We start from the raw sequence: 27,203 nt of genomic DNA, 5'->3' as shown, positions 1-27,203 counted from the left end.
AATCAGTGTACATTTCCTAGATACTTATATTGGTGGTCTTGGAGCTACACTGCGCTCTGTTCCACGGCGAAAACCCCACGGCTCATGAAACTTCCGAGATCCGATCTTGAATGTGTTAATCAGTAATGTGGGGTACACTAACCGTGCGCGTGACGAGCCACTTCGCGTGACGAGCCACCCCACCATCCCAACATTGCGCGTCGTCCCATCTTCAACGTGTCATAACTCAACCAATATGGACCCGATTCAAGAAGCGATTGCAGAAATCGAATCGCACGAACCCGGAGATCAGTTCCCGTACCTTCAAGACAGCCAAGGGATACTCAATATAGCCAATGGAGACTTCTTCCCGCTCTTCTGGAGGTCCTGGACGAAGGTTTTGAAACCTCTCCTCATCAAAAGGTCCTTTGAAGCAACTGGTATACACTCACCCAACTCAGAGGTTGTACTCAAAAAGTTTGCTAAGGAGGGATCAGATTTAGAAGGCAATTCAACCTCTCTACTTTCCAGCGAGGATTGGCTCAAGCTGAAGTTAATTGTACGCCGTGAGGTAAAGGATCAGAGCAGCAAGGACGTTAAGAAGCTTCAACGAAGTTTGCACCACATTGCAACTCAAAATACACTCCTCCTCGGCGAGGTTAGACGCCTCAGGCAGTCCCTAGCCATCAAGAAGAGGCGAGAAACCAAATCCTATACTCTACAGCTTAAGCATCATCCTAAGTATTATAGAGGAGCTGTTTGGTGGTCTCCCGAAAGCGTGAAACGAGCTCAGGATAATAAGGTATCACAACAACAACAAGCCGCGAAGAGTGTTAAGCGGGAGAAACGTCAGGAGGAGAAGAGGAAGGAGGACGCTGCAAAACTGGCCAAGAAAAAACACCAGGAGCTCATTAACAACACTAAAAAGCTTATACAACTGTCCCAAAAGGGCAAGCGCAAGGCTTCACAGCCTTGTAAGCTAGCTCCAAAGCGTCAGAAACGTATTAGGGTTGCTCCAGCTGTGGTAGGAGTCGCAAGCGTTGCACCAGCTACCCCGGCGCGTAGTCGCCGTTCACGACCAATCCAGCCTATAAAAAAACTATTTAACTAGCGCAAAACTTTCCCAGGCCTGTATATAGTATAGTCCTAGCTTTGCGCAACTTGATTACGATTTGTGGTGGCTCTACAACCTCATCTTTTTGAATATATTGAGTTGTTGGGGGTGATCATTTGGCGCACGGGCACTGTAGAACAGAGCTACTAGGCTTCGGACTAAGGACAGACGCTGACTGTATATCTGGCATAACGTGATGTGATCTGCTAAACACATAGATACACTTTTGAGCGTCAGGAAGATATTGATAGACTTTTTAGCCAAAGTCATTCCTAGCCTGCGTTGTCTTGGTCTAAGATTCAACAATAACGCGGTACGTTCCCGCCACATCGTCTCCGTTCATCGTAGGCCCTGCCACTTGATTAGACTACAGCTTCAATCCGGCACGACAGAATTGGCTTACAGCAAACTTCGCCCTCCATCTCACCACTATCGCAATGGCCCATCCCAGTGCTGCACGACAATGTCGCTGTGAACCCGAGTGCTCCACTATGACCTTGGGGGATAGTGATAGACACTGGGCTGCCGGAGCTGACTGATTCGTTGAAGTCAGTGCTGACACCGAGATTGTGTATATCAGCAATTTCAATGCTCATGGAGGTGCTCCAACTCTGAGTGCGGTCTTTGGTCACTGTGATAGACCCCGGTCCCGACACCAAGTCCATCACGATTTGGACGTTGTCAGCAGGCTTGGTGAGAATCTCGCCACCTTCCCAGCTATCCTTGATGCAGCTCCGCTTTTGGAGATTCTGTCCTGTCGTTTCACTGGCCTGACGTTCCATATTTCCCGCATCCACGAGTGTTGATGGTGGTGCTACTTCTGCCGGCTTGATGATAGTGCCATTGGCATACTGTGCAACAACAATAAGTACGACGCTAGATAGCACACTTAGGTAGAGTGCGCCGGCCATTTTAGAGCTTCTGTGACTTTGATATCGATAGACGAAAGCGCGAAAAGAAGCCCGTGTGCCTCTTTTTGCAGAGTAAAGTGCGCTGCTTTATATCTTGCAATTGGACGTCGAATTGCCGCGGGCCTGAAAACCTTATAGCTTTTCTTGTTAGCATCATTGCATTGATTCCTCAGAGTCCAAGCCACCTTATCTACGTCATTGCATAAGTATGTTTTGCTAGGGCCTGCAGTATGTGGACCTAAACTGTACAGAATCGGGTAATAACATAGGCCGTTTTGCAGCTTCCTCTGGTAGGCGCGGTTATAGCGGGATTCGCCTAGGTCTCTTGGAAGAGCTAATCCTCTAACACAATACCTAGTGTTTCTTCATTGAACCACTGTTATAGACCTATCAAGGTATCATGCAGCTCAACAGAAGGCGAAGCTGTATCGTAGATAATCGTTCCCTCAATCTACACTGTCGCTATCCACTTGGAGTCAAAACAGCAATGACTTGATACGTCGTTCGGCGAACCATCATTTTGCAATAATTATTGGCTCTAACTGGGATCCGCGCCTCAGGATAAACTAGTTAACAATCTCCATAATTCGGCATCATCCCGCAAAGGACCAGTCCAGATCAGGATCGGATCCCCTCCGCTATGCTACACAGTCGAATGGAATCTATCCTACACATAGTTACCTAAGCATAATGTTTCTTGAGGGAAGATCGATCCTGCCAACAAAGGCCAAGTATTTGGTGCCTCGCTTAGTATGGTGGATATCGTCGCTCCTTCGTTGCGCTTGTAGCCAATGAAAGCGCTTGTAGCCAATGAAAGAGCACCCTTGGTCACATGGAAGTGTGCCGTAGTACCGCTTGTTTTACCCGCTGACGCAACGCGGAGCCAAACCCCGGCGCTTACAGGCATTATTGTCAGCGGCGCAGTGCAGTTAACTGTAGATCTTCAGCGTTACAGCAGCATGGAACTACTGTAACACAGTATTCCTTTGGGCGAATACGGGATGCCTGATTCTGTCGATCGGGTCAATTTTAACCACAGGACCGTGAGGACTTGGCAGATCAGAGTTATTGTGCACGTCATTGCTCTTGGCTATTGAGTTATTGCATAACTGTACCTAGCCGCCACATACACTGGAATACAAATAGATGTATACTCTCAAGTGCAGACGAATAATTTCTTGAGGCTTCACCCTTATGCTGCGACAATATGTGGACGTCTAACGATCGAAAGTCACTCCTCTTTACACTATCGGGACTGTTGACCACAGCGTTTGTCAATGCCCAGAATTCCTCCTGTCGAGGCAATTTCCGGGATTTCAGAACCGTGAACTCAACCGGCCAGCACGAATTCACTTGGAACTCCTCCTACGCTGGTGAAGACTCGTGGTATGTCTCTGTCCTTATTGGATCTCGAGAAACCGAATGGAATGATGGGAGCGACGTCAGTGCGACTGCTTACATCTCCGCTCCTGGAAACGTGCGCAATGGCACCGGATACTGCAGCTACCAATACAACAACATCAATGCGACGTTGAAATCCGGAGGAGAGAACAGCTGTAGCGGTGTGATCAGCTCGGTCTGCATAGACCATCTGACAAATGCACTAAGCGATGTAGCGACCTACTGTCCTAGCTCCGACACTGGATCCACATCAGAAGCGTTCGAAAAGGCGTGTCCAATGTTGAGAGGAGGTTCACACAGTACGTTCCTTCCGTTGTTCCTGCCTAAGATCCCGTAAAGATCATTCTCTTTTCTTCTTCTGCCCCGCACAGAACAGATACTATCGACTCGAAACCCGGGATTTGTAAGTTTTGCGTATCTAGCTATTAACTTCACACAGACACCAAGTTCATCGACGTGGCAAATAACACGTGCGCCTATACCGACATGCCCGAAGTGAATATCCCCGACAATTACAGCACGTTCGGAACAGTCATAGGCCTCCAAGCGTCCAATACGATCGCCAAAGTTGGTGAGAATGAGACGTATGATCTCCTAACGCGTCAGACAATTCCACTCGTCCTACTGGGACGGTTTGTTGACCCAGAATCAAACCGTGTACAGAGGAGCGTCGAATTCGTGTGTATGACTGCGAACAATACAGTGGAGGGGAGCCGTGTACCGGACCAAGAGACGCCTTGGGAGAGTGTTGGGGCTCATATCAGTGCCAGGACGGTGGGATGGGCGGTCAGTGTGGTGACGGCGGTAATGTTTGTCTTGTAAGAAGTAGTGTAGAAGGCTTTTAGAGTAGGGAATAACAAATGCCCACGGACTCATAGTTAAAAGTACTATATGCACCTGCCGTAAGCTCCTCTTCCGCGACCGTAAATATTCGCGCCATTTACTAAGAGGATGGGCACTCGCTCTGGTTCACACAACGCTTTTGCATCATGGATAGCTGTAGTGCCTTGGCTGTCTATGAACTGACCCATTTTGCATACGGGTAAAGAAGTAGAAAAAAGAGTAGTCGCTTAGAAATGGCGGAGTGAAGCACCCTCCGATGCTCCGACGCTAAACCTGATGCAGTATTTGTAATCAGCGACTATAAAGCTCAGAAGCGTGGTGCAACTTAATGCTGCGGTATTCTCTTACTGAATTCATTCTATCCCCTCCAGACGTTATGGTCAGCTCGATCGCGATCCTACCAGGCACCGGAAAACAAGGGCAGGCAGCTATCAAGGTGTTCCGTGATCGCGGCTACACTGTACACACTTTAGTCCGAAATCCATCATCAGATGTTTCGCAGGAATTGCAGTCCCTTGGTGCAATTGTGCATAAAGGCGATCTTACGGACATAAAATCTATAGAAGCATCCCTCAATGGCACCGAGGCTCTCTTCTTCGCTATTTCCGCCCATCCACACAACGAAATCCTATTTGCGAAGAACATCCTGGCAGCCGCTTCGAACTCAAATGTACAGAGCATTGTGTACTCGAGTGTAGCTCGCGCCGGAGAGCATGAGAGTTTCCCTGGCTGGGATGCGGACAGCTATCCACTAGGATGGTACTGGATGAACAAGCAGACAATAGAAGGGTTAGTGAGAACGTCCAAGTTCACTTGTTGGACCATTCTGCGCCCTGCTTTCTTCATCCAGAACTTCTGTCGCCCTGAAGTCGAGCATATGTTTCCCGGCCTAGCAGAGAAGCAGCGTTTATCTGTAGCGTATACGCCTTCAACTCAACTTGATCTCATCGACACCCAAGATATCGCTAAGTTTGCGGCTGCAGCCTTCGAAGAGCCCGAAACATTTTCGGGACAGGAAATCCCGCTCGCGAGTGAGAAAATGACTGCTACGGAGCTTGCTGAGGTTCTTGGAACGATAAGTGGCAAGGTAGTTGACGTTCACTATATGAGTGACGACGAGGTACCAGAGCTTTTAGCTAAGGGATATCGAGCCGTTCAAGCACAGCAATGGCACAGGGATGTAGGCTATGCTGTGGATCCACAGGAAGTCAAGCAATATGGTGTCACACTTGCGCCGGTGCAGAAAGTGCTTGAACGTGATGGGTTAGGGTGGTAGGCATGATCTGGAGTATAACGTTCAAAAATACATAGCATCTTAGCCTGCGTTCTCTTTCGAACGTCCACTTGTCATTCTGGGTAATCTGTATAACTACTACTTTCAAAGGAAGAAATTAACTGTTCTATAATAGAAGCTCTTGCGCATGCTAGAGAATTTATCTCTTGTTGGTAGAGATCCCTAGACGACAATTAGCTAGCAACTTGCACACATCACTTCATCGGCTTCATCAATTTTCCACTCGGCTTGCTAGCGCGTTGCATTATAAAGATGTCGTATTGCTTCTTACTTCTAGTAAAAGCTGCGCTACCAAAAAACTACGGATTTTGGACATAAGACCATGTATTCGTCACCGGGTCCCAGATGAAATTGAAGTTGATGGGATCATCTCGACCAGAAGTAGCTCGGCCAGGAATCACAAACGGTACAGGTCGGGGAATGGTAGGGCCGATACGGAATTGGTCCGCTGGGCCATTGATACTTGTTCCTGTCTGAGCAAAGACATACGACAATCCGTACGAGTTAAGGATATTGTTCCGCCACAGAGTGGCTGCCCAGGCTTGCAACGCTGCCGAGAACGTCAGCATGGCCGGTGGCTGTGGCAATGCAACGTTCGGGTTATTGTAGCCTAGATAGAAGAGTTGTTCGGGGGCTGTTGTTGTTGCTGGAGTTGGACAGTTGAATAACGGACTTCTAGAGTTCGCATATCGCATGCCGTTACGGACCGCCGGATCGACTCGTGGCTGAGTATCGTCTCCACCCACTCGTGGATTGGCGTAGGCGTAATTTGGTTGTACAGTCCTTTGGCCATGGAACAGACGCATGGCTTGAGTGCCGATGAAGACCTGGCCTGCAGCATCTCTTATGAAGAGATTGGGGTTTGTGTGATCAAAATGGATATGTGCAACCACCCAGTTATCCTGATCGTTCATCGCATTGCCATCGACTGTCACGCGGTTTACACTCAAATCTCTGTAGCGATCGTAGATGGGTTCAGTGTTTGTGGTACCGGCTGGACCAATGCTATAAGATGTCAGCTTTCAAACTTCCTCCTTCATTGGAGAATCTGAGGGACCTTGCTTACTGGTAAGCGAGCTCCAAGAACACTCTGGTGTTTCCGCTTTCGCGCTGCCAACGGGCATAACGAAGTTGCAAGTGGCCTACAGCGATACCATCTAGAATAGTTGAGGCATCCGGCATGCCATGCCAAGACGCTCGCTGACTTGCATCATTCACACGGTCTGGGCCACTACCTGCTCCTGAAGGACGGATTCTTCGCCCCTCAAGATCGTTGCCATCATTCCCTTGGAATATTTCGTCCCCAAGATCACGCTTGGAGGAGGATGTACCAGATGAGCACAGCGTTTTCTGCGCATCTTGGAAATTCCACAAGTTCCTCTGGGCCGCATAGGGGTCCAAAAGTACGTCAGAAACTAGTCCGCCAGCTTCCCAGTCGTTCGTAGCCACCAGGTCGGCGAGGTTGTCAAAACCGAGGGTGTCTGTGGAGCTGTCGAACTTGGCCATGATATTATCCCAGCCATATTTGATGCCATCAGGGGTACTCGACGGGTACCTCAAGAGAGTGACCATCCAGTTGACTAGCTTGGCGAAGTCAGTGTCGGTGCAATCACCCGCGCGACGCAATAAGCTGCGTTTCTCGGGGAAATCGCTGTAGTAGTCGGCCCCGTCAATGCCGATGGACACCGGACATGAAGGATTCTTTGACCAGGCAAGAAGTAGTCCTTCGTACTCTTTGTACTGATTGTTGCCCCAGCTAGGGTCTCGTGGAGTGAGTGTGGCTGGTTTCTGGCCTTTGCAGCAAAATGCTTGCAAGCCTCCGTAACCGCAGCCACTGCCTTGCTGCATGGACAAACGAACTGAGTCTTTGGGGCAAGAGGTTTCACAATACCCGAGGTTGGTGACGGTAGAGGTTTCCTTCTTGTACCATGCGCAGTCGGTGAATGCATCAGGAACTTCCTTGCAACAGTAACTCTTTGCTCCACGACCACATGCTTGCTCTCCACCAGCGCCCATTGACGCAGATACAACGCGGTGAGGCCAATCGCCCTCGCAAGCTTTGTAACCGCCTGAGCCTGAGCATGTAGGGCTATCTCCAAACCACTTGCACATTGAATAAGGCTTTGTAGCGGAAGTAACAGTACAGCATGCGCTTTGGTGCTTGGAAGAACAGCCCACTGACAATGTTGCCACTTCGGCTTCGCCCTCAAGGCAGCCAGGTCTGCATGCGCCACTGTCTCTGAAGCCTCGCCAGGTGCAAGTAGGTAGTTCAGTATCTGCTGGGCAGCACCATTGATGCGGAGATTGACCGGGACACCCTGTGCCGTCGACCATGGTTTCAGAGGTGCCGTTGCGCATGACATTCTTCAATCCCGCTGGGCAATTCTCATTGCAGTTGGACCATCTGCATGCTCTGATCTCCTTCGGGGGGTTCTCTACTGGCTGAGCCACGATGTTGGGAGCAGACATCACGTCTCGTCCAACCGCCTTAGTGAGTGCTTTGGCGGATGTGCCATTCCGGTCGTCGTGGCTCACCGCCCATACCATGACGTTCTTGATGCACTGCGACTTTGCCAGATCTGCTTTAATCTTGAATGTGTCCTCGTCGTCGAAAGACACCCATTGCGTAGTATCCCAGGTTATAGTCTTGACTGCCTCCTTCTCATAAAGTTTTGGCTTGAGATTTTTGCTCGAAATCAAGTCCTGGATCTCGCTGTTGAGCAGAACTCCTATAGTGTTGGAGCACTTCCCAGCATTACCGCCTGAGGCGAAAAGGCATTTTGGCTCTGAACAGCCAGGATTCTGGAGGGTAAAACTTCGGCCATAGAAACCCATGCCGAACACCACTTTGTCTGGGTCGATGTCGTTGCGCCACATGAGATCCAAGGAATCCTGGATTTCAGTGAGATTGGTGTGTGCATTGACAAAGGGTCCTGTGTGTTTGCTCTTGAGATCCCATGTGCCGTGCAGATCGTAAAGCATCATGTTGAACCAATCCACAGACTTCTCAAGGCCCTTAATATCGAAATGTTGCATGTACCAGTAGCTCGATGGCAGTGTGACACTAAGCCCCTTGTTGCCGATAGCAGATTTCAGGTTTTCCATCCACGAGGAAAAGTTCTTGAAATCGTCTTTACGACCACCGCGATCTGGGTCGACCGGATATTCCCAATCGATATCCACACCCTCAAATCCATAGGTATTCATCATTGATATGAGCGACTTTGCGAAAGCATCTTGGTGGTCTTTTGAGGCGGCAATGTCAGAGAATGTCGTATACGTAGCGCCGGGGTCGTTGAAAGTCCAACCTATGTAATGTTCAGTCTTGGGACCAGTACAACAGCGCAGTTAACTTACCCCCGATTGCGATCCATATCTGCAAATTTTCCTGGATCAATTTGAGGCTGCCAATCGTGCTCATCAATGACTCGGCTTGGGAGCTTGTTGCTTTGACTTCAAAGGTAGTGGGGTCAATGGTGCCAAAGGCGAAGCTGTTCGTAATCAGCAAGTGTTTCCCGGCAACAGAGTTTCATCATTGCCTTACTTCAGGTGTGTGTAATGGCCATAAGGGATCTGATCGGGTTTCATGGTATTGCAGCTTCGTTCAGTCAAGGACCACGACTCATAGTATCCAATGACCTTCTCGATCTTTGTATCCTTTGAGCAAGACGGCCTTTTTACGGTTTTGTCACCGCAGAAATCCTTGGTGGTACCGCAGTAACCTGGAATTGATGGGTTAGATTCATATGGTCAGAGCTGGGAACAAAGATACGTACCGTACTCGCTGCAGCATACATTGAGAGGGCATGTAGAAGATAAGGACCACTCGAGACCCCACCCTGGATCGCATTCCGACCTTGATGATATATGTAAGCGAGGTTCTGGCACAGCATGGATGACATGCTCTCTCAGTGATGCGAAACATACTTGCGGTCACAAGTGCCAATGCATACATCTTTGGCACAGAACTTTGGTCCATTACCACAGACGCCATACTTTCCTACACATTGTCAGATCTGCATCATAGAATGTGAATCAGTCAACGAAATGTTCGAATAGCGACCAGCGTCCCTGTTCAACAATTCTTCGATAGGATAATGCAAGGTGTCGTGCACCTGTATCTGTTTCATCGAATCTTGACAGAGACGCGTGCTACTATCTGGAGATACTGGCAACAACGCAGGAAGTCATACCACAACATCCTTCCTTGCACGGGATCGTTGCACTGCACTCTTGTTGAGTGGAAAATTGGACAAGGAAAGCCAAAAATGTAAAAATTATACACGCTCTCCAAATCATTGGAAGACGCGCCATAGCAGAGGATGAAGTCGATGCTCAAAATTTGGAAGCGCCGTCGTCCTCAATATAAATCTACATCATGTTGCCAGTGGATCCACCATACACCTAGGTCAAGCTCGCCACGACAATATCGAGGAGTGACTGCTCTCAGCAGAGTGTGTAGCGCGTCTGTATCCGTAATTTCTCCCTGTACAGTGGAGTCCCTGATATTAGATGAAAGACAAATTCGGACAGCTCCGCTATGTGGCTCGGATATACGCCCTGTACAAGGATCGGTAGTGTGTTTGAGCTTCAGGTAGGATTCTTGCTCAAGTGCCTCCGATGCGATCGTCCTTGTGAGCCGAGTACTGCAGAAAGACGGGGCCATGTGAATTGAACCGGCTCGTGCCAATGCAGGGGCAAGCAAAATGCTCCCGCATGCATGGGTCAAGAACCATGAATAAGGCGTACCACCAGGATGCACTTGTTCAAGGGTCATGCGGGCCGGGCTCGATTTGGAAGGTATAATATCCAAGCGCCGCCAAGCCTTCTAGATCACATCGCGCTAGAATGAGCCGCATTCGGGACATGCACAACACCATGCTCACCAACCCAAGTATGTAGCAAGCGCTTCAAAATTTTACAGGAAGTGCGCGAATTAGTCTCATAGAAATGAACCCATCACAAAGCTGAAATGGTACGCCTTACGGTCGGTAGAAGCTTGCAATATTGCCGAGGTTTGCGACCCGTGCATTGGAAGATTTGGTGCTAACCTACCTTTGTGCATTGCCCATATTGAAGAAATGACTCGACTCCGAGGAAACTGGAAGATTATGAGCACTGCTTACGCTCTCTGTACCTCTCTCGAACTCCATGGCTATCATGTTTTCAGTAACCATCATGCCAATCACACTCATTTGTCTTGTGCATTTCCTCTTGGCTGTCAACGTCTCTGCAAGTTCAATCCATGGCGACCATCGAGCAGCCCATAACCGTCGGAATCTTCTTCAACGCCAGTCTACAACGGGGTTTCCTCTTGCAGCCACCGGCAGTCTTTCTGGCAACGGACTTTCATCAGCCTGCGAGCGTGTGTTGTATCAAAATGTGAGCTGCGACAGCTTTGTGGCTTCTCTACAAACTCCCGCCTATCGCGGAAGTCTAGGAGATAGCGATTTCACGGCAACAGTATGCTCAACTACGTGCGGTACATCTCTCTCAATCACACGCTCAAGAATCATGGGCGCGTGTGCATCTACACCAGATATCTTCTCAGGATATCCTGCGGTTGCCTTGGTCGACCGGCTCCTGGGTGGCTGGAACGAGACATGCCTCAAAGACAAGACATCAGGGAAATATTGCAACGGTCAGCAGTCTCCAAGCACTTCTCGATCTCCAACTCACGATGACACCAGACATCATCGACTCGTGGGACGAGGTTGATAAGCTGAGCGATCTACCCAAGGAAAAACTATGCTCGGATTGCCTTGTCAACAAGTATGCAACCATGCGGCAGAACGCTTACGGCGTCTACGATGAGGAGTCTTGGAAGCCTCGCTATGATACGATCGTGAAAAGTGAGCCATAGGAACTGATCGAAATTGAATTGAGCTTACATGAATACAGCATGCGGACTTTCCGGCGTGACAACGACAAAGAACACTTCACCCATTTCCCTCAACGTCACCGAACCGGCCGCATCTTGTGGAGGAAAGAAATACGTCACAAAGTCGGGCGATACCTGCGATGCAATTGCGCAAAGCAACCTTGTTTCATCTGGAAGTCTCTACGACACCAATCCTGAGCTTATCGACTGTGCGAATCCACCTAATGGCACCGAATTGTGTCTCCCTCCGTCGTGTGAAAAGTTATACAAGATCAAAGCGGGTGACGATTGTGTCTCAATTGCCTTGTCCAACAGCATCTCATGGCAGCAGCTGGGTAGCTGGAACGGTATGATAGAGTGCTCTGGCACCAACATATTTGGCGCGAACCCAGCATGGGGCTCTACAATATGTGTTTCACCTCCCGGTGGCACATTCGTCAACCTGCCCGCAAATGAGACAAACACGGGCGTCGGTGGTCCAGGCGCAACAGGCGATGGCTACGGAACACAGTTGGTCGACATTCCAGCTGGAGCGACTCTTGCCTCGAAAACCACGACCAAGTGTGGACAGTACTATACCGTCAAGACAGGCGACACGTGCGCCAATATTGTGGTTGACTACAATGTTCCGTCAGATCTTTTCGTCAAAGCCAATCCATCTCTTCGTGCTGCACGCTTGTGCGACGGTCTATTAGCTGTCGGTCGTACATACTGTATTCATCCGCTCAAATACTTTGACATGGACCTTCCCACCGGTTCGCCACCGTTTTCACCTTCGAATACTGCGTCTACACGTGCTTCACCGTCAAGCGGCACATGAACGTCCACTCACCGTTGCGGGTAATCTGTTGGAATGTCAAAGCCAATACACTTCTGTTGGTAGCACATTGGTCATGGTGTTTGTAGTGGTCTGTCTTTTGAAAGTAATCCAGGGGTCGGTATGGTCTTGTGGAGTAGCTGGTTGAGTATTGGACGTGAGTTTGTCGTCGGCTGCCTCGACTTTGATAGTAAATGCATATCTACATGTATCAATACAAATGCCAGTTTATCTACAGAATCCACCTGTTCGACAATGTCACATCTCACATATTTTGCACTGAGTCGTTCGACGTGAAGCAAGCTTCAAGTACAGGGGACGCTAACTCGTTGTCACCTACGACTGGAAGCCGCCCCTGCCGTAAGCTCCTCTTCCCTGACCTCGTCCAGGCCCTATATTCCGCTTGTGAACAGATATTGGAGGACGGGGCTTCCTTTCGAATTTCCCCACCTCGCTAAGTGTATAATTCCTGTCGTCGGCCAGCTGAAAGGCATTTTTCCCCACGTCGTCAACGGCATAAGGATCTGCCCCGCGTTCCAGCAAATAATTTACAACTCTTTCGTTGTGTGTACAGCTCTTAGCGTCCGAGTCGTATTCTCTCGTAATCGCGAGCAGCAAAGCAGTCTTTCCAGTACCCTCTCTAGCTTCGATTCCAGCACCATGGTTAAGCAGCGCAGTCACCACCTCGAGAGTTGCTCCCACAAACGCACCGTGAACAGATACAAGGGCTAGATGCAGCGGTGTATTGCTCTCAACCAGAACAGTTGCCCGTCCGTTAGAGCCACACGTAGGATCCTCCCGTGTTGCACGACCGTGAATATCTGCGCCATTTGCTAAGAGGAAGAAGACCAACTCCAGGTTACATGACGCGGCAGCATTATGAATAGCTGTAGTACCTTGAGCTGTGGCAGCATGAATATCTGCGCCGTGGTTGAGCAGCGCTCTAGAGATACCGGCGGAAGGAGACTGCATAAGCGGCGTCCATCCCAAGTTATTCCTTGCATCTACTGGGCTGCCAGCGTCTAGGTATAGAGACACTAATTCGAGCATCCCTAGCGAGCTGGCTTTGTGTAGAGGAATCTCGCCCTGATGATCCACAGCATTAACGTCTCCACCTGAAGCGATTATCCAGGAGGCTATGCTTGGTTTGCGTACATGATGTAGAGGCGTCTGACCCCCCGCGGCTGGAGAACCAATTACTGCGCCGGCGTCTGTGAATATCCTGACAAGCTCCTCGGTCGCACGAGGATCACCCAGGAGCTGGAAAAATGGCGAGCGTCCAGAAGAATCGGGAGAATTCGGATCAGCGCCATGATTCAATAGGGAAGTTATGAGAATCATTGGTGGTCCTTGTTCAGTGACAGCAGCATGTAATGCGGTGCATCGTAATGGGTCTTTGCCATAGGTATTGACAGATGCACCTGCGTCTATCAAGACGTCGATGATTTGGACCGCGTGATCCCACTGCTGATCACGAATATAGTCCAACAGGCCACCATCTCCATCTGCATTGTCGCAATCGAAAACCGACAGAAGAGCATTGTCTAATGCGGATTGCCAGTAATCGTCACGCGCATTCGTGTCGCGCTCACTGCCGAATCTTTGCAATATAAATTGTACCAGTTCCAGATTCTGGTTCTTGGCCGATACCCGTAGGGCATCTGCAATCGACCGTCGATGTGGTGTATCTAACAGGCTGCCCGAGACTTTTTCGAAAAGTAGACGAAACATGTCCATGTGGTTCTCTCTTGCCGCAAGAAAAATCGCTTTGGAAGACCCAAAGTCAACGTCATGAGCAATGAGTTCTTGCATTGCAGCGATGGCATTCCAGCATGCGGCCGTTTCTACTGGAATGAAGCCATCAGGTTCATCGAAGGTCCCGATGTCGCGCAAGCTTGTATCAGCGCCACGAGATAGCAATAATTGAACCATTGACGAACTATCGTTACGTATGGCACAATGTAATGCGGTCTGAAGTGACTCGTCGCGACCGTTGATGTCGACTCCACCGTCTAGCAAATCGGAGACCTTGGCTAGGTCATCGCTTACGGCCGCCTGGTGGATCGAGACATCGTGCGCGAATTCAGTGCCATGGCCCTCTTGGGTACTGTCGTCCGGCCAGGGCATGATTGCAATTACCGAAAATGTGACGTTTGCTGGCGTATTCCCTGGTGTGGTACATTCTCAACGGGTGTAGCGAAAGTATCGTTGAAGTAAAGCTGTACGATCACAAGCGCGGCGGGCGGCTGCCTGCAAGGTACTTTAGCCGCAACGTTGCACCGCTTGAATCATGCAGGATTGATACGCCAAGCCACTAGTTGCCGATTTTGACCCACGAAGAGGCTCGGGTAAGCTCATTTAGACTCACACGTACGCCGCGGATGCACCCATGTCAGACCTAGAACATGGCATGGACCTTCATCCTTCAGCTCCTCCAAGACACGGGCCCTGGCATCGGGCCGCAAGCACTACCTTAAAAGTATCGTCCAAATCCGAATGAGGGTAGCTTGGACACGCAAGGGTTAGTTAAGAACGGGACATGTGAAGTCGGCACTGGAAATTGCGCAGACTCGAAGCGCCGTTGCCATCGGTCAGTACTGCTCGGAGACTCTGTGTCCGTTATTGTCCAGTTTAACCAAGAACTTACACCGTGTGGTCCGGACTGATTTGTGAGGGCCGAAATAGCAGGTCGGATTATTGCTGTGTCTGAGCCGGTTGGGACGTGCTGCGGTAAAAGCGGTTCAACAATGTAACGGACGGCGAATAGAAGCAGCATATTTCAGACTCGGGTACTAACCGATATCTTGTCTTTGAAGTACTGCAGCATAGCCAGTAATCGCGATGACATGTCTCGATATGCTACTGCATTACATTTGTTGCACATGGCTCCAGCCATTACTGCCTGGCAGCTATATCGTCCGGACCATCCTTGTCGTGCCTTTAGTAGATGGCACGTTCAACAGCGAGTAGCACGTAGCCAGTAAATAGTTAGCATGTATTAGATTGATCTACTTTGAATATTAATGGAATGTAATTCGGGGTCCAAAATCTACGACTGAAGATCGAAGATGAGACATTCACAGCAAATGCCACGTCTGTCTCACACCGCAACGCAAACATAGTAGTCCAGTCCTAGTGTGGCGCAGGAACTTCCAACACCAGGATTCCATTTGTAGAAGTCGTTCAGGTCGATCTTGTACGTGTTTGCAATCGCCCAGCAGCCATCGTTCTTCACAACCTTGTGGAACTTCTTACATTTGGTCGTCATACCACTTTGAATTGGTGTTGGGGTCGCAATTCCACTTCCAGGCTTCGTAGGAGCCGGCGTAGGTGTGCGAGAAGGACACACGTATTGGCCTATGGCCAGGTCAAAGGTACACGGGGGAGGGATCGCCAATGACATGGAGCTCGTAAGAGTTGTCTTGGTGACGAAAGTAGTTGGGTTGATACCGATAATTGAAACGCAGACGTAGTTTGTTGGCCATAGTGCCGCGCATGTGTTTCCAACAGCGGGGTTCCAGGCGTAGAATTGATCAAGGGTGATGCCGTACTTCTTTGCAATATCATAGCAGCCATCATTGTCTTTGACCAGATAAAACTGGTCACAATTGCTGGTCATGCCTGATTGAATAGGCGAAGGGGTGTTGACGCCATTGGGGGATGTTGTTGGTGAGGGCTTGCTAGACGGCTTTGGAGTGGGACTAGGGCTCAGGATAGAGCTTGGGATAGGGCTCTGAGAACCTCCGATCACACCGACGCAAATGTAATTTGCTGGCCAAAGAGCCTTGCATTCATCACCGATGGCAGGATTCCACAGGTACAGCTGATCCAACGAGATGGAGGATTTGGAAGCGATATCGTAACAGGTATCGTCCTTGATGACGAGGTAGAACTTGTTGCAGTTGTTGACCATTCCCATCTGTATAGGACTGGGAGTGGTAATACCGTTGCTTGGTGTTGTTGGTGTTGGGCTTGCAGATGTTGATGGTGTCGAGCTTGTAGGCGTTTCCGGAGTAAGGCCCCAATTTCGCTCGACGCAGTAAGAGTTGCCTGCAACAAGCTTGCAACTTGACCCCACAGATGGGTTCTGAATACGTCAGTACATGTGACTACAATGATGCTGTAGTGACTCACATAGTCGCTGAAAGCCGTTGCTGTGATCAACCAGCTAGCGGCAAGATCATCGCAATTCTCAGTGCCGTCAACAACCTGCCATGAAGAACAATCAGAAGCAGTATCTGCAGCCGCATTGGTTGTTGGTTCCACCAGATATGCTCCTGTGTATGATATCACGACGGCGAGGCCAGCCAGTCGTTGAACATAGCGATTGAGCATGATTGTTACGTCCAACGATAAAATTAGGGTAGACTGAAGTAATTCGAGAAAGATTCCAAGAAGTTCACTTTTCTTGCGGCTTGTCAAAGACTAAAAGAGGTTCGAGCTTCTTCGAAATTTATATCAGTTCCGCATGGTAGATAGACAGCCCTGTCCACCGTGTGACGAATACCTAGTGGTAAAAGTTTCGTGTTTTTATGTCAAGCTAATCAATATGTACGCGTAAACTACTGTTGTTACAGAACAAGAAACGGCAAATAAGCGGATATCAAGTGTCATACTTACTAAAGCCTGCACACACTACGGCTACCTAGTAGCACGCCTTAAGCAATAGTTTGTTCGAATTCTCTTAGCACATGACATGATCAGTTAGCATATGTCTTTCTCCAATCTCAGCAGTGGACAAAACTCATCCTTCGGAGCTTAGATAGGCAGGAGAAACAACAAAAGGTAACTCGGTCATGCATCGGAGATGAGTAAATGCATTAATGTCACCACTTCATATGGGCATGTGCCCAGTCACCGGGACTTGTTGGTGGCGTCCCATTTTCCCATGTCCGTAATCAAACCACAACCCCAAGAATAGCATTTTCTTTTGATGTAAAGCGTTGCTTTCTAGTTTAGATCGCGGAACTATCTGAATGCGGCTCGGGTGAACCCGAGCGGTTGGATCATTAAGCAAGGCCCACGCCCGATATAAGCATTGACCACCAAGGCTGGGCGAGTCGCAGGGGTAGTAGTGCTCACTTCGCCCTGCAGACGCTCCCGCTCGCATGTTACAGCATTGGAAAAAAAATTTGTTCATAAGACCCACTTGCGGCATTCCCGGAACTGGCTTGACGTTCCTGAATCAGGCCACCAGTGGATAATATTCCGGGAGTTCGTCTCTTACCTAGCCTCTCATCCGCGAGAGCACTTTCTCGTGCCTAACCATCAATTTGTTGAGCTTGATATCGGCGAGTAGCTACTGCTGCTCAGCGTGTAACGACACCTTGACACCGCCATCGTCGAGATACCTCCTGCGGACCGTTTCCTCATTGATGAAAGCCACGAGGCCCTTTTCGTGCGCCTCCAGCTGGGCCGACGTGAACTTATCCGTCTTGTCCGCCATGGATGCGACCTCCTTGATAAACAGGCCCTTGGAGCGCGTCAGATTAGTAATACACGAGTCGCAAATCTTCTTGTGCGCGATCTGTTCCACGGCGCAGTCAGAGCAGCGATGGAAGACGGCGTAGAGCAGGCAGTCTTTCTCGATGATGAGCTCCTTTTCGTCGATGATGACGCGGTCGCTGTTGTCGTAAGGCTGCTTGGAAAAAACAGATTGGCATGCTGCTATGAACTCGGTAACGGTGCCGCTCAGTGCGAAAGAGAGCCCAGTGACAGGTTGTCCGACTCGGCATCGGGTACGACGTTAAGTTCTTGACGAATGCGGCTTTGAGGATTTGTATCATGAGCTGCGTATACGAGAGGTTGAGGAGGTTAGAGACGTACCGTATATAATCGCGATGATAAAGAGCAACAATAAACTTACGACGGTATCAGCACTTCTTGCCGCACGTTTCATTCCGTTCACGCTCTTTGCAATATCTCGCATCGCCATGATCAGTTTCTTGAGGAAATCTGCGACTTCATCTGTCGTAATCTCGCCACTGTCATCTTAATCCATCATCTTCATAATTTCCGCTAACGCGACACATAACAGAAGAACTTCCCCATGCCATAAGAGACATTGCGAACCACACATTTGTTCGCATGATGTTGATAACGAACGTATCCCATGGCATCAGGCTCGCGTCGAATTGGCACACCCTATACCAGCCTCTACCAATATAAAAGTGGAAAAACGAGAGAACCCACGCTGAAGTCCACAGAATCTCGATTCAGATGAGAAAGCCTGTCGTTTGGATGCCACCCATTGCTGTTGTTGGTGCAGACGCAGCAATTGCCACCCAAGGTATCACGATGATCACAGCAACTATCAACCACCATGTCGGCCAACGCAAGTCTCTCGACTCTTTCGTATTTCTGATATCAATTGTTCTCACCACTTCCTTCTTATCCCCATCGACGTTCGGTTTCGGTAGCTCGTTGATCGTGACTTCCGCTTTGCCGATTCCGCTTTGCGATTCGAGGACGCTGTGTTGGTAGAATGGGTTTATCGTTTTGTCCATCTCTCCGTTTGTTGAAGCGAGTCGCAAACTGCGGTATCCACAGGACAAAGCGTGGATAGCGTTTAAGGCTTGGTTTGTATGTCTCAGCTGATTAAAATAGCTATGATCGATGATGCTGGAATCCTGCGACGTCTTTCTCACACACTTCTGGGGCTATCAATTGACAGCTCAGAATCTGTGGGGTCAAGCGCTGGTGTGTCAATCAATCAGCAAGCACACATAGCAGTAGCCAGAGGTTTCTAAGTATACTAGATAAGAGAATTGCTACCGGAAGGCATTATCGCAGGGATGACAAGATGGTGAGTTGGACAAATACGCATGCAGGTTGTCGTCGCTCGTTTCTCTCGGGGAGGCCCGTGTCGCTCTATTATAGAATTGACAAGCGCAAAACAAGGCAACAAGGCAGTTCAGCACCTCATGCACTCCTTGTAAGTTGCAGGTGGCCTAGACTATGTCAGCTGTGTGCGATTGGCTACGGTTGTCAGCCACGATCATCATGTTGAACACCTGGAGCCGAGCCTTTTGCCACCCATGACACTAGAACGGCCCTCATTGGCCCAAGGCTGAAAGGAGGCGGAGATTAAGACGTTTGCGAACCGCCTTTCTGTAACCTTGGCTGAGCTTGTGCAAATGCTTCTTGGTTGTGCGATTCGCTAATCAGGATTCATGTGATGGTCTTCGAAGTCTTGACTAAATTGAGAAAGCAGATCTACCGTAGGTAATGGGCTTTAGTTTCGCCTTGTAAGATGTCTCTTCGTGGTTAAAGTAAATTCCCATATCTGCTTCGATCAATTGATCGTATTGAACCCATCTTCGATTGGTAGCCCCTCTGAGTGAAGCTTCATGGCAATCTTCTGTATGTAGAGTTGGCATGATTCGCAGTTTTGCCACCCAAAATTCTGTGATAGATGCTCCACACGCAGTCTACAGTCATCGTCATCAAATGTAGCACCCGTCGAGCCGACAACACTCAGATCAGCTGTAGTAGCAGCGGCAGCAGCGTTTTCTTTTTCCCGACGGATTCGTTCGTTCTCTTCATCTTCTGCTAGGGTTAGATCTTTTGGTTTCTTAGACTTCTTCTTCTTTTTGAAGGCTGGAGTTGCAGAAAACGCAGCCCAGGGATCTGCTTCTTCCTCTTCCCTCTTCTTGATCTTCTCGGCTTCGGCGGCGGCAGCGGCAGCTTCCTCTTCCGCCAACCTGTTCAACTCGGCTTCCGCCTCTTCTATACGTATCCGTTCTTCCTCTTCTTCTTGTTGTCTGATCTCATCAACCGCTTCTTCCTCTCTCTGGCGCCTCGCTTCTTCCTCGTCCTTCGACTTCGCCTCTTGGTCTAATTTGACCTTCAACTTCTTCACTTGCGACTTAGTTAACCCTGCATAAGGATTTTTCTCCGTCTCTAGATGTTCTTGTGCAGCGGGTACAACTGGAGCAATATTGTCGACATCAGGAACGACTAGTGTTGAATCAACCTCGAACTGGACGTTAGGTGGTGACACAGGAGGGGGCGGATTGCTGATCTTCATCTTAGACTTCTTTTTCTTCTTTCCAAGACTACCCCAGATGCTCCTGAGCGGCTGAACCTCGGCTCTGTCTTCTTCGTATTTGGTAACGGTAGAGTTCGCGGCGGCATCATCCCCCTCCTGAGATTGGGCAAAGGTTGCCTGCTCGGCTCGAAGGTGCTGAGTCTCAACTTTGTCTTTGTCTAATCCCCATGACTCTGCGTCTCCTCTCTCGGTCGCGTGGCTGTCTTCCTCGATGCTTGAAGGTAAGGCTGCAGGCGCATCAGCCTCCTGACTGCTACTCCCGTCCTGAGCCAGATCATGAGGACCCCAGGCAGCTGACGAGTCATCGAAAGCTCCAAACTTCTGTACAGACGTGGGCCATGCGTTAGAACCCTCAGCGGTGCGCTTGGAAGGATGGTCTGCTATGTCAGACAGACATGGCTCTTGAAGCTCGTCATGTCCTGGTGCTGAGATTCGACCGGCTGCGGTCTTTTCTTTGCGCAACTTGTCTATGTCTTCGCTTAACAGACTAACGAGGATTTGAGCTACCAACTTCGTCAACGTAGGGCTTTCGATGCTGTCGAAGAAGTCTGGTGCCAATATCGCGGAGGGGTCGTGTTCGAAGGCCGACCCAACTTTCATCGAAACGTAGTCTCGAAGCCACGCATGTTCGCCGGAAGGACCTACAAGGAGATCCTCTCGAATAACGCGCACAGCATCACGTAGACACATGTCCTCGCCTCGTCGCTCCAGCTCGACTTGCGCTAAGTCCTGGAGACCAGGCACGCCGTACTTCTTAGCGGCCTCAAGAGTAAGGAGAGCTGTTTGGAATTCATTGAGGACGGTATCTTGCTGTGCGTTCTCGGTGCTCTCGAGACCTTCTTCGCTGAGAGTTTGATACTGACCTGTGTGCAGGAAATGAATCAAGACATGACCGATGCTCGCGTCAACATCTGCGAGGTGGATCTTGCCTGTCCAGGGATCACGACTTGGGATTCTCTCCAATCTTTGCAGCAAGATATCTGGTAGATAATATTCCTGGAGGGTAGGGCCAAAGTGCAAGGTGACACTGGGGCTGGTGTATGGGCTGAAATAGTCAGCTTTGCAAGGTCGTGCTTGCCCGAACGAAGGAAGATGGACTTACCTTGTCACGGGTCGAGGAATTGCAACACTGGCGGCTTTCGCCGGACGCTTCATTTTCTTGGCCATCGCAATCGAAGCAATTTAGGTAGCACTATCTGTAGAATCCCCCTTTCGAAATTTCGGGGCGAGAAAGTACCCAGATCAGTGATGTAGTCACAGAGAAGGACCTTTTATGTTGAACGTGTGATAGTTCCAGAAACCTCTCGTGTTCGGCACGTGCATAAGCATTTCTGAATGACGTTCCACCCAATCATGCACACGGTGTTCGTGGAGGACCTCTGCATATGCGAAAACACGACAGCCTGCATACCACGCCGCTTAGCCGCTTGACCCCGCACTCGAACACTCAATCCGATCAGAGACTACATCCTAGGATCACAGTCACCGAAAGTGCATGCAAAGAGTAAGCCTTAGTAAAGACATAGCACAGTTGGAACTTAATGCGTTCTATGACCACAGCATTTATTCCGGACCGACCTGCCCAGGTGATCGCGTTTCCTGAACATGGAGGATACTATTTGTTCCAAAGACCGAATTGCGACCTCTCAGCCTCTCGATGTTTTGTTTATGGTTGCCACACTCCGCATTGATTTATGCGAGCACTTCCAGGAAACGACATCGCAGACGCAGCCACGGCGCGTAATGTGTCACTGTGCCATTGGTTCGAGATATGCATAGCAATCCAACAGTATAGTGGCCTCGCTCCGATTCATATCTTATAAGCTGAACACGTTCAGCGTTTGCACTTATCAGTCAGCCGCAATCTCACTCGGGTAAGCTGCATTTCTCAAAAGTAAGACTGCGACTGGACACACAATGAGCTTCTGTGTACCGTGCAATCGCCCTTTCGGTAGCGACCAGGCACTCAGGCAACATGAAGAGGATTCGCCAAAGCATGGGCCTTTCGACTGCAAGGCATGCAATCGCTCTTTTATTAGCCAGAATGCATTGACTCAGCACCAAAACGACTCCCCAGTCCACCAAAGATCCAGGAGGGACTCAGTCACTACATCAGTCACGCCTTTTCTCTCTACTCAACATGTCCCTTTGCCGTTCTCAACACCTCCCAATGTCTCTTTGGCAACGGATAATGGCCAGCGCAGCGGCCACACCGCGACGGAAACCAGTTCACACGCAAATCCGACATTCGACTCAGATTTCATCCTACTTGAAGACTCTTTGCAGGCTCTCACTATATCGGATGTCAACACGTCTATCGCAAGACCAAATATTGGTCCGGTACGGATTCCTAGGATACTGCAAAAGGAATTCTCGTTTCCTGAGCTGCACCAACGCATCGCAGAAGCTGTCGCGCCCGCCATAACTTCAACGTGGTTCAATCACAACACAGAGGCTCCCTTTGAACGGGAATACGGAACGAATATCGTGGGGACATTTAAATGCGTGAACAACCGATGCAAAAAGAAAGGATGGAGTAGTGGGGTGGTAGCAATTTGGATCTATGGATACTCTCGTAATGGATACAACGCTATTGTGTACAATCAGCGATGCAAGGCTTGCGACTGGCTAGGAAGCCTCAAGATGGATGAGGAATCGTACGTAGAGCGGATTGCGTACAGACTCAAGAAATGGGCAGGCGTGAGGATGGAGCGGCCATTCTTTGGTCACAAGATCCTTCGTGGTCCACATGACAGCGAGCGCTGCGAGGGCTGTAAGGTGGGACATTGTACACAGGCAGACGACTTGTTAGAATAGCAAGTATTTCCATCATAGTGGCTAGTGTTGGAGTTGAAGTGCGATGAGTTGATTCTACAGAGTATTCGAACATATAGGATGTACGCTAGTGGGTGCGGGAAGCACCAATAACAATCATGAGATGGCTCCTTCTCCAATTAGTGGAGGTGAGACGAGGCGAGATCTCACCACGCCGGTAGCAACCAGAGCTAATATATGTACGAGCAACGGATTGGTCATCAACACCGCCCTGGTCACACAAGCCCCGCCTGCGTGTATAGCAATCGCCCAGTCCTGTCGATCATGTTCGTATAAGTGCACCCAGCACCTCCAACTTAGACGACCGGTTAGGCTGGACTAAGCGACATCGCTTTCGTCCTACACTTCAGCGGAGCAACGAACACCTCGAGCACTTTTTACACCATGGCTACAACCATCCTTAGCCTACTTGGAGACATACTAGTCATATATATAGTTGCTCATCTCGTTCGGCGGGCAAAGCTACCCCCAGGCCCCCGCGGCCTGCCTTTGCTCGGGAACCTCCACCAAGCACCGAAAGGTGCACCGTGGTTGACCTTCACCAAGTGGATCAAGCAGTACGGGAACATTGTTTCAGTCAACCTTGGAGGTACCATCATCATAGTTGGTGATTATGAAACGGCCAAAGAACTTCTCGACAAGCGAAGGAACATCTATAGTAGCAGGCCGCGTCTCGTAGGAAATTACCATGACGTGTCAAGAAGTAACACTGACCGATGCGGATAGGTCATGGGGCACGAGTTAGTGTGCAACAGCAATCCGATCGTGTTCAAACCTTTTGGTACAGATTTCCTTCTACACCAGAAGCTTCAAGCGCCGGTATTGAGCCCGCGGGCAACGGCTTGCTACACACCTATCCAAGACCTGGAGAGTCAACAACTACTCAAAAGCCTTCTGGAGTCACCCGGAAGCATCGCGCATTGCGTCGAAGTGTTTGCAACGAGCTTGGCGTACTCTATGGCTTTCGGGATGCGTATTCACACCGGAAAAGAGTGGCAGGTGGAACGGACTCGCGAATGCATGAAGAACTTTCACGTTGCCGGCCAACCGGGAGTTTGGATCGTGGATGCACTGCCGTGGCTCAACTACCTGCCCGCAGCCATTGCGCCTTGGAAGCGCCAGGCCGCAAAGTGGTTCCATGAGCTCGACGACCTGCACGTCAAGAGCTACAACGAGGCGCTCGGACGCGAGGGTTGGAACTGGGCGAAAGACTTTGAGAGGGCTGTCGAAGCCCAGAGCATGACTGAGCAGCAGGTCGCCTGGGATGTTGGTATACTGGCCGACGCTGGGGTTGAAACCATGAGCGCTACCCTCATGATCTTTGTCCTCGCATGCGTCGCGCATCCTGAATGGCTTGCGAAGGCGCAGAAGGAGATTGACGAAGTCGTAGGCGAGCGACTGCCCGGGTTTGGGGATCTGAAGGACTTGCCGTACATCCAGGCCGTAATAGAAGAGGTTTTCCGCTGGCGCCACCCACAACAAGCCGGCATTCCGCACGCCACAACCCACGAGGACTACTACCAGGGCTACCTTATCCCCAAGGGGTCTGTTGTCATCCCGGTATTTTCCGCGATGCGTCACAACGAGGACATGTTTGACAAGCCGGCAGAGTTCCGCCCCGAACGCTGGATGGGCAAGTCGCAATCGCAATTCAACAACTTTGGATACGGTCGCAGAATCTGTCCTGGTCGTCACATCGCGCGCAACTCAGCAAGCATAGTAGTTGCGCGCCTGCTGTGGGCGTTCAATGTCCGTACGCCGAGTGGGAAGAAACTCGTTGTGGAAGAAAGCATGTTCACCACGGGATTTGTATCGGCTCCGAGGCCTTTTGCGTGCATCTTCGAGCCCCGGAGCGAGACTCATGTCCGCGTTATCCAAGAGTCCTTCGACAAGGTAGACAAGAACCTTACGACTCTTCTCAACGAAGCGCATGAGAAGCACAATGCGCGGGGAATCAAGGCTCGCGCGTAGTGCTTACCCATCATCAACCTTGACGCGCTTTGTAGCCATACATCCTATCCACTCCAACTACATGGTCACAGCTCAAGCTGAAGCTGATCGGTTGGCGCATCGCGATGGTGATGTCGTGCAGTAACGCGTACATGGCCGTGCTGCAGGTACTTGCGAAGGGTGGGAAGAACGGAGGCGGATCGAGGATGGGCAGCGGCGGGAGGGACATCGTCGCGAAGGCTGTTTGGGATGCGAGTGAGCGATCGTTCAGGCGTTTTCTTGGTGGTGCTCGGAGCGCAGCGCGTTATAGCGCACATCGAGGCCGGCGATGGATGTGAGGGGTATGTTGAGAAGTGCACGTGGGAAATGGGGTAGGGTTGGTGAATGACATATCGGAGCCCAGCAGGCGAGATGAAGCGCTGGCTTGTACATGTTTAGAGTCGCATTGCGAAGCTTCTTGGAGGAGCGTTGCGCAGGGCGTCCAGGTTGAGAGGGATGTCGGTCGCGTAGTGAGAAGTGACTGAGTGAAGCCCTGTGACGTCACGGCCCGTCTTGCGAGCTTTAGCTGCCACAGGTGCCACATCGTTAGGATAATTGCTTCGACTGAAGATCCGCTTCTGATCGCTCGATGCAGTCAAACAAGAGCGATAGTTCTTTCGTTGCAGAGGCGCCAGCATACCCTGCTACACACGCGTCAGCGCAGCGAAGGTCAGCGACGCGCTAAAACCCTGTCACTACCAGCAATCTATGACTGCAGTACCCGCACGATCAAGACAAATGCAGGAGTTGAGCGAGCAAACTTGTCGGATGGGTGTTTGTAGTAGCCCTCCAAATTATCCCATGGTAGGAGCTACTATGCGTGGCTCTGCCGACTCGGCCTTCCTGGCACCTCTGAAGGGGTGATTCGGCGCCTCGACTGATGGCGCGCACCACGTACATGTTGATGGAATGCGGCATTCCACGGCACGCTTTTCTTGAACAGCTTCTCGTTCATATGCCGAGGCAGTCTGATATATGAACGACATGAAGAAGATTCGAAGACAGAGATTAATCAACTTCGATACTGGTTGCAGAGTACATCAATGGCGTCTGCTACCTACAGGGAAAGAATGCTTGGAATTGCGGGCACCCGACTTGCGCTGATGCCTATACAAGCTTTGAGACGGCGGGATCCTCGCGCTTCGGGAGGACGCCTAGGTGCTTATGTTGAACACCCACGCCGGATTTGCGATGGTCGAGAATGCAACCCCGATCAATCAGCTAGTGAGGTAAGTTCCGAAGGTAAGGTGATTCGTCTTTCAGTTCTAATCTTCACAGCAAATGTCCCGCCGCTTGCGACGCCCTTGTCTAGACGACTGTTCTCCGCGGTTCCGGGCTTTGCAAAGTCCGGATACAGCGGGCGCCAGGTCCATCATGAGAATTTTGCAGCTTTCGGTCGCTCCGCTTCCGGCTGCAATGCGCCGGCTTGGGATGACATCGCGTTACTTGAAGTCTCAATTTGCGCCACGGCCCAAGTCACACGCTAATCACACCAGGAGTGGCTTTACGCCAGCATATGCACCGGCGCCGTGGCTGTGCGGTGCCGAAGGTCGTATAATGAAAAGGGCGCACTACCTCTCAGGCCGCGCGTACCAATAGTACCGACAAACGATTGGGTTGGTGCACTGAAGTCCGTTTCATGCGCATCTAGACACAAAACAGAAAAGGGCTGCCGTGACTCACCGTTTGACCGGTGGTAAACACATCTCGCTGCCAAGATGGCCCTTCCAGGCATATGTACAAGAGACGGTCGGTGAGTAAACAGATCAAGCCACACAACGACTTTTCGACTACAAACGATGCCACTCCAATTCTGGAGATCGCCTGGACAAGGCTCAAAAGACACCGATCCACTGCTCGAGGCAGCATGTCCTCCACAAATCGACGACGATTACCTGAAAACCGACGAAGACGATAGCGACGACGATAGTGATGAGGACGAGGATGTGAAAGAGGCTCGTGCTCAGAGTTGCTATCAGTCAATCAGTCAGTTGTCAGTTCATCTTTGCGGTTCAAACTGTCAGTCTGGAGGTAGTGAACTGACCTGATTGACTGCCAAGACATTTTTTAGAATCGCGAACTGAGACTG

General features: G+C 50.2%; 9 protein-coding genes across 9 annotated transcripts; 4 read left to right on the top strand and 5 right to left on the bottom strand.

Annotated features, from left to right (window-relative positions):
- Positions 1-4,624: 4,624 nt before the first annotated feature.
- On the top strand, positions 4,625-5,524 carry J4E82_009410 (uncharacterized protein; the record flags this gene model as incomplete). The annotated part of the gene is made up of 1 exon (XM_051735635.1): positions 4,625-5,524. The coding sequence occupies one exon, from the start codon at positions 4,625-4,627 to the stop codon at positions 5,522-5,524; it is 900 nt and encodes a 299-aa protein (XP_051584584.1).
- Positions 5,525-5,841: 317 nt separating this feature from the next.
- Positions 5,842-9,497, bottom strand: J4E82_009409 (uncharacterized protein; the record flags this gene model as incomplete). The annotated part of the gene is made up of 5 exons (XM_051735634.1): positions 5,842-6,547; positions 6,609-8,850; positions 8,900-9,033; positions 9,087-9,264; positions 9,470-9,497. 5 exons carry the CDS (start codon positions 9,495-9,497, stop codon positions 5,842-5,844), a joined length of 3,288 nt encoding a protein of 1,095 aa, XP_051584583.1.
- Positions 9,498-11,222: 1,725 nt separating this feature from the next.
- On the top strand, positions 11,223-12,243 carry J4E82_009408 (uncharacterized protein; the record flags this gene model as incomplete). Its single annotated transcript, XM_051735633.1, has 2 exons — positions 11,223-11,394; positions 11,444-12,243. 2 exons carry the CDS (start codon positions 11,223-11,225, stop codon positions 12,241-12,243), a joined length of 972 nt encoding a protein of 323 aa, XP_051584582.1.
- A 333-nt stretch (positions 12,244-12,576) lies between these two features.
- On the bottom strand, positions 12,577-14,367 carry J4E82_009407 (uncharacterized protein; the record flags this gene model as incomplete). Its single annotated transcript, XM_051735632.1, has 1 exon — positions 12,577-14,367. The coding sequence occupies one exon, from the start codon at positions 14,365-14,367 to the stop codon at positions 12,577-12,579; it is 1,791 nt and encodes a 596-aa protein (XP_051584581.1).
- Positions 14,368-15,340: 973 nt separating this feature from the next.
- On the bottom strand, positions 15,341-16,456 carry J4E82_009406 (uncharacterized protein; the record flags this gene model as incomplete). The annotated part of the gene is made up of 2 exons (XM_051735631.1): positions 15,341-16,290; positions 16,450-16,456. 2 exons carry the CDS (start codon positions 16,454-16,456, stop codon positions 15,341-15,343), a joined length of 957 nt encoding a protein of 318 aa, XP_051584580.1.
- A 1,083-nt stretch (positions 16,457-17,539) lies between these two features.
- J4E82_009405 (uncharacterized protein) lies at positions 17,540-18,175 on the bottom strand (the record flags this gene model as incomplete). Its single annotated transcript, XM_051735630.1, has 2 exons — positions 17,540-17,881; positions 18,107-18,175. The coding sequence occupies 2 exons, from the start codon at positions 18,173-18,175 to the stop codon at positions 17,540-17,542; spliced, it is 411 nt and encodes a 136-aa protein (XP_051584579.1).
- A 1,359-nt stretch (positions 18,176-19,534) lies between these two features.
- Positions 19,535-21,445, bottom strand: J4E82_009404 (uncharacterized protein; the record flags this gene model as incomplete). Its single annotated transcript, XM_051735629.1, has 2 exons — positions 19,535-21,335; positions 21,393-21,445. 2 exons carry the CDS (start codon positions 21,443-21,445, stop codon positions 19,535-19,537), a joined length of 1,854 nt encoding a protein of 617 aa, XP_051584578.1.
- Positions 21,446-23,509: 2,064 nt separating this feature from the next.
- On the top strand, positions 23,510-25,096 carry J4E82_009403 (uncharacterized protein; the record flags this gene model as incomplete). The annotated part of the gene is made up of 2 exons (XM_051735628.1): positions 23,510-23,800; positions 23,852-25,096. The coding sequence occupies 2 exons, from the start codon at positions 23,510-23,512 to the stop codon at positions 25,094-25,096; spliced, it is 1,536 nt and encodes a 511-aa protein (XP_051584577.1).
- Positions 25,097-26,913: 1,817 nt separating this feature from the next.
- J4E82_009402 (uncharacterized protein) lies at positions 26,914-27,100 on the top strand (the record flags this gene model as incomplete). Its single annotated transcript, XM_051735627.1, has 1 exon — positions 26,914-27,100. A coding segment is annotated over one exon (187 nt), but the record flags the coding sequence as incomplete, so codon positions are not given.
- Positions 27,101-27,203: the final 103 nt, after the last annotated feature.

The sequence above is a fragment of the Alternaria postmessia genome (assembly GCF_024291825.1).
Source record: "Alternaria postmessia strain BMP 2775 chromosome Unknown scaffold_90, whole genome shotgun sequence".
Taxonomy (NCBI): Eukaryota; Fungi; Ascomycota; class Dothideomycetes; order Pleosporales; family Pleosporaceae; genus Alternaria; species Alternaria postmessia.
The sequence above is the reverse complement of the archived record's forward strand: the minus strand, read 5'-3'. Positions and strand labels throughout refer to the sequence as shown.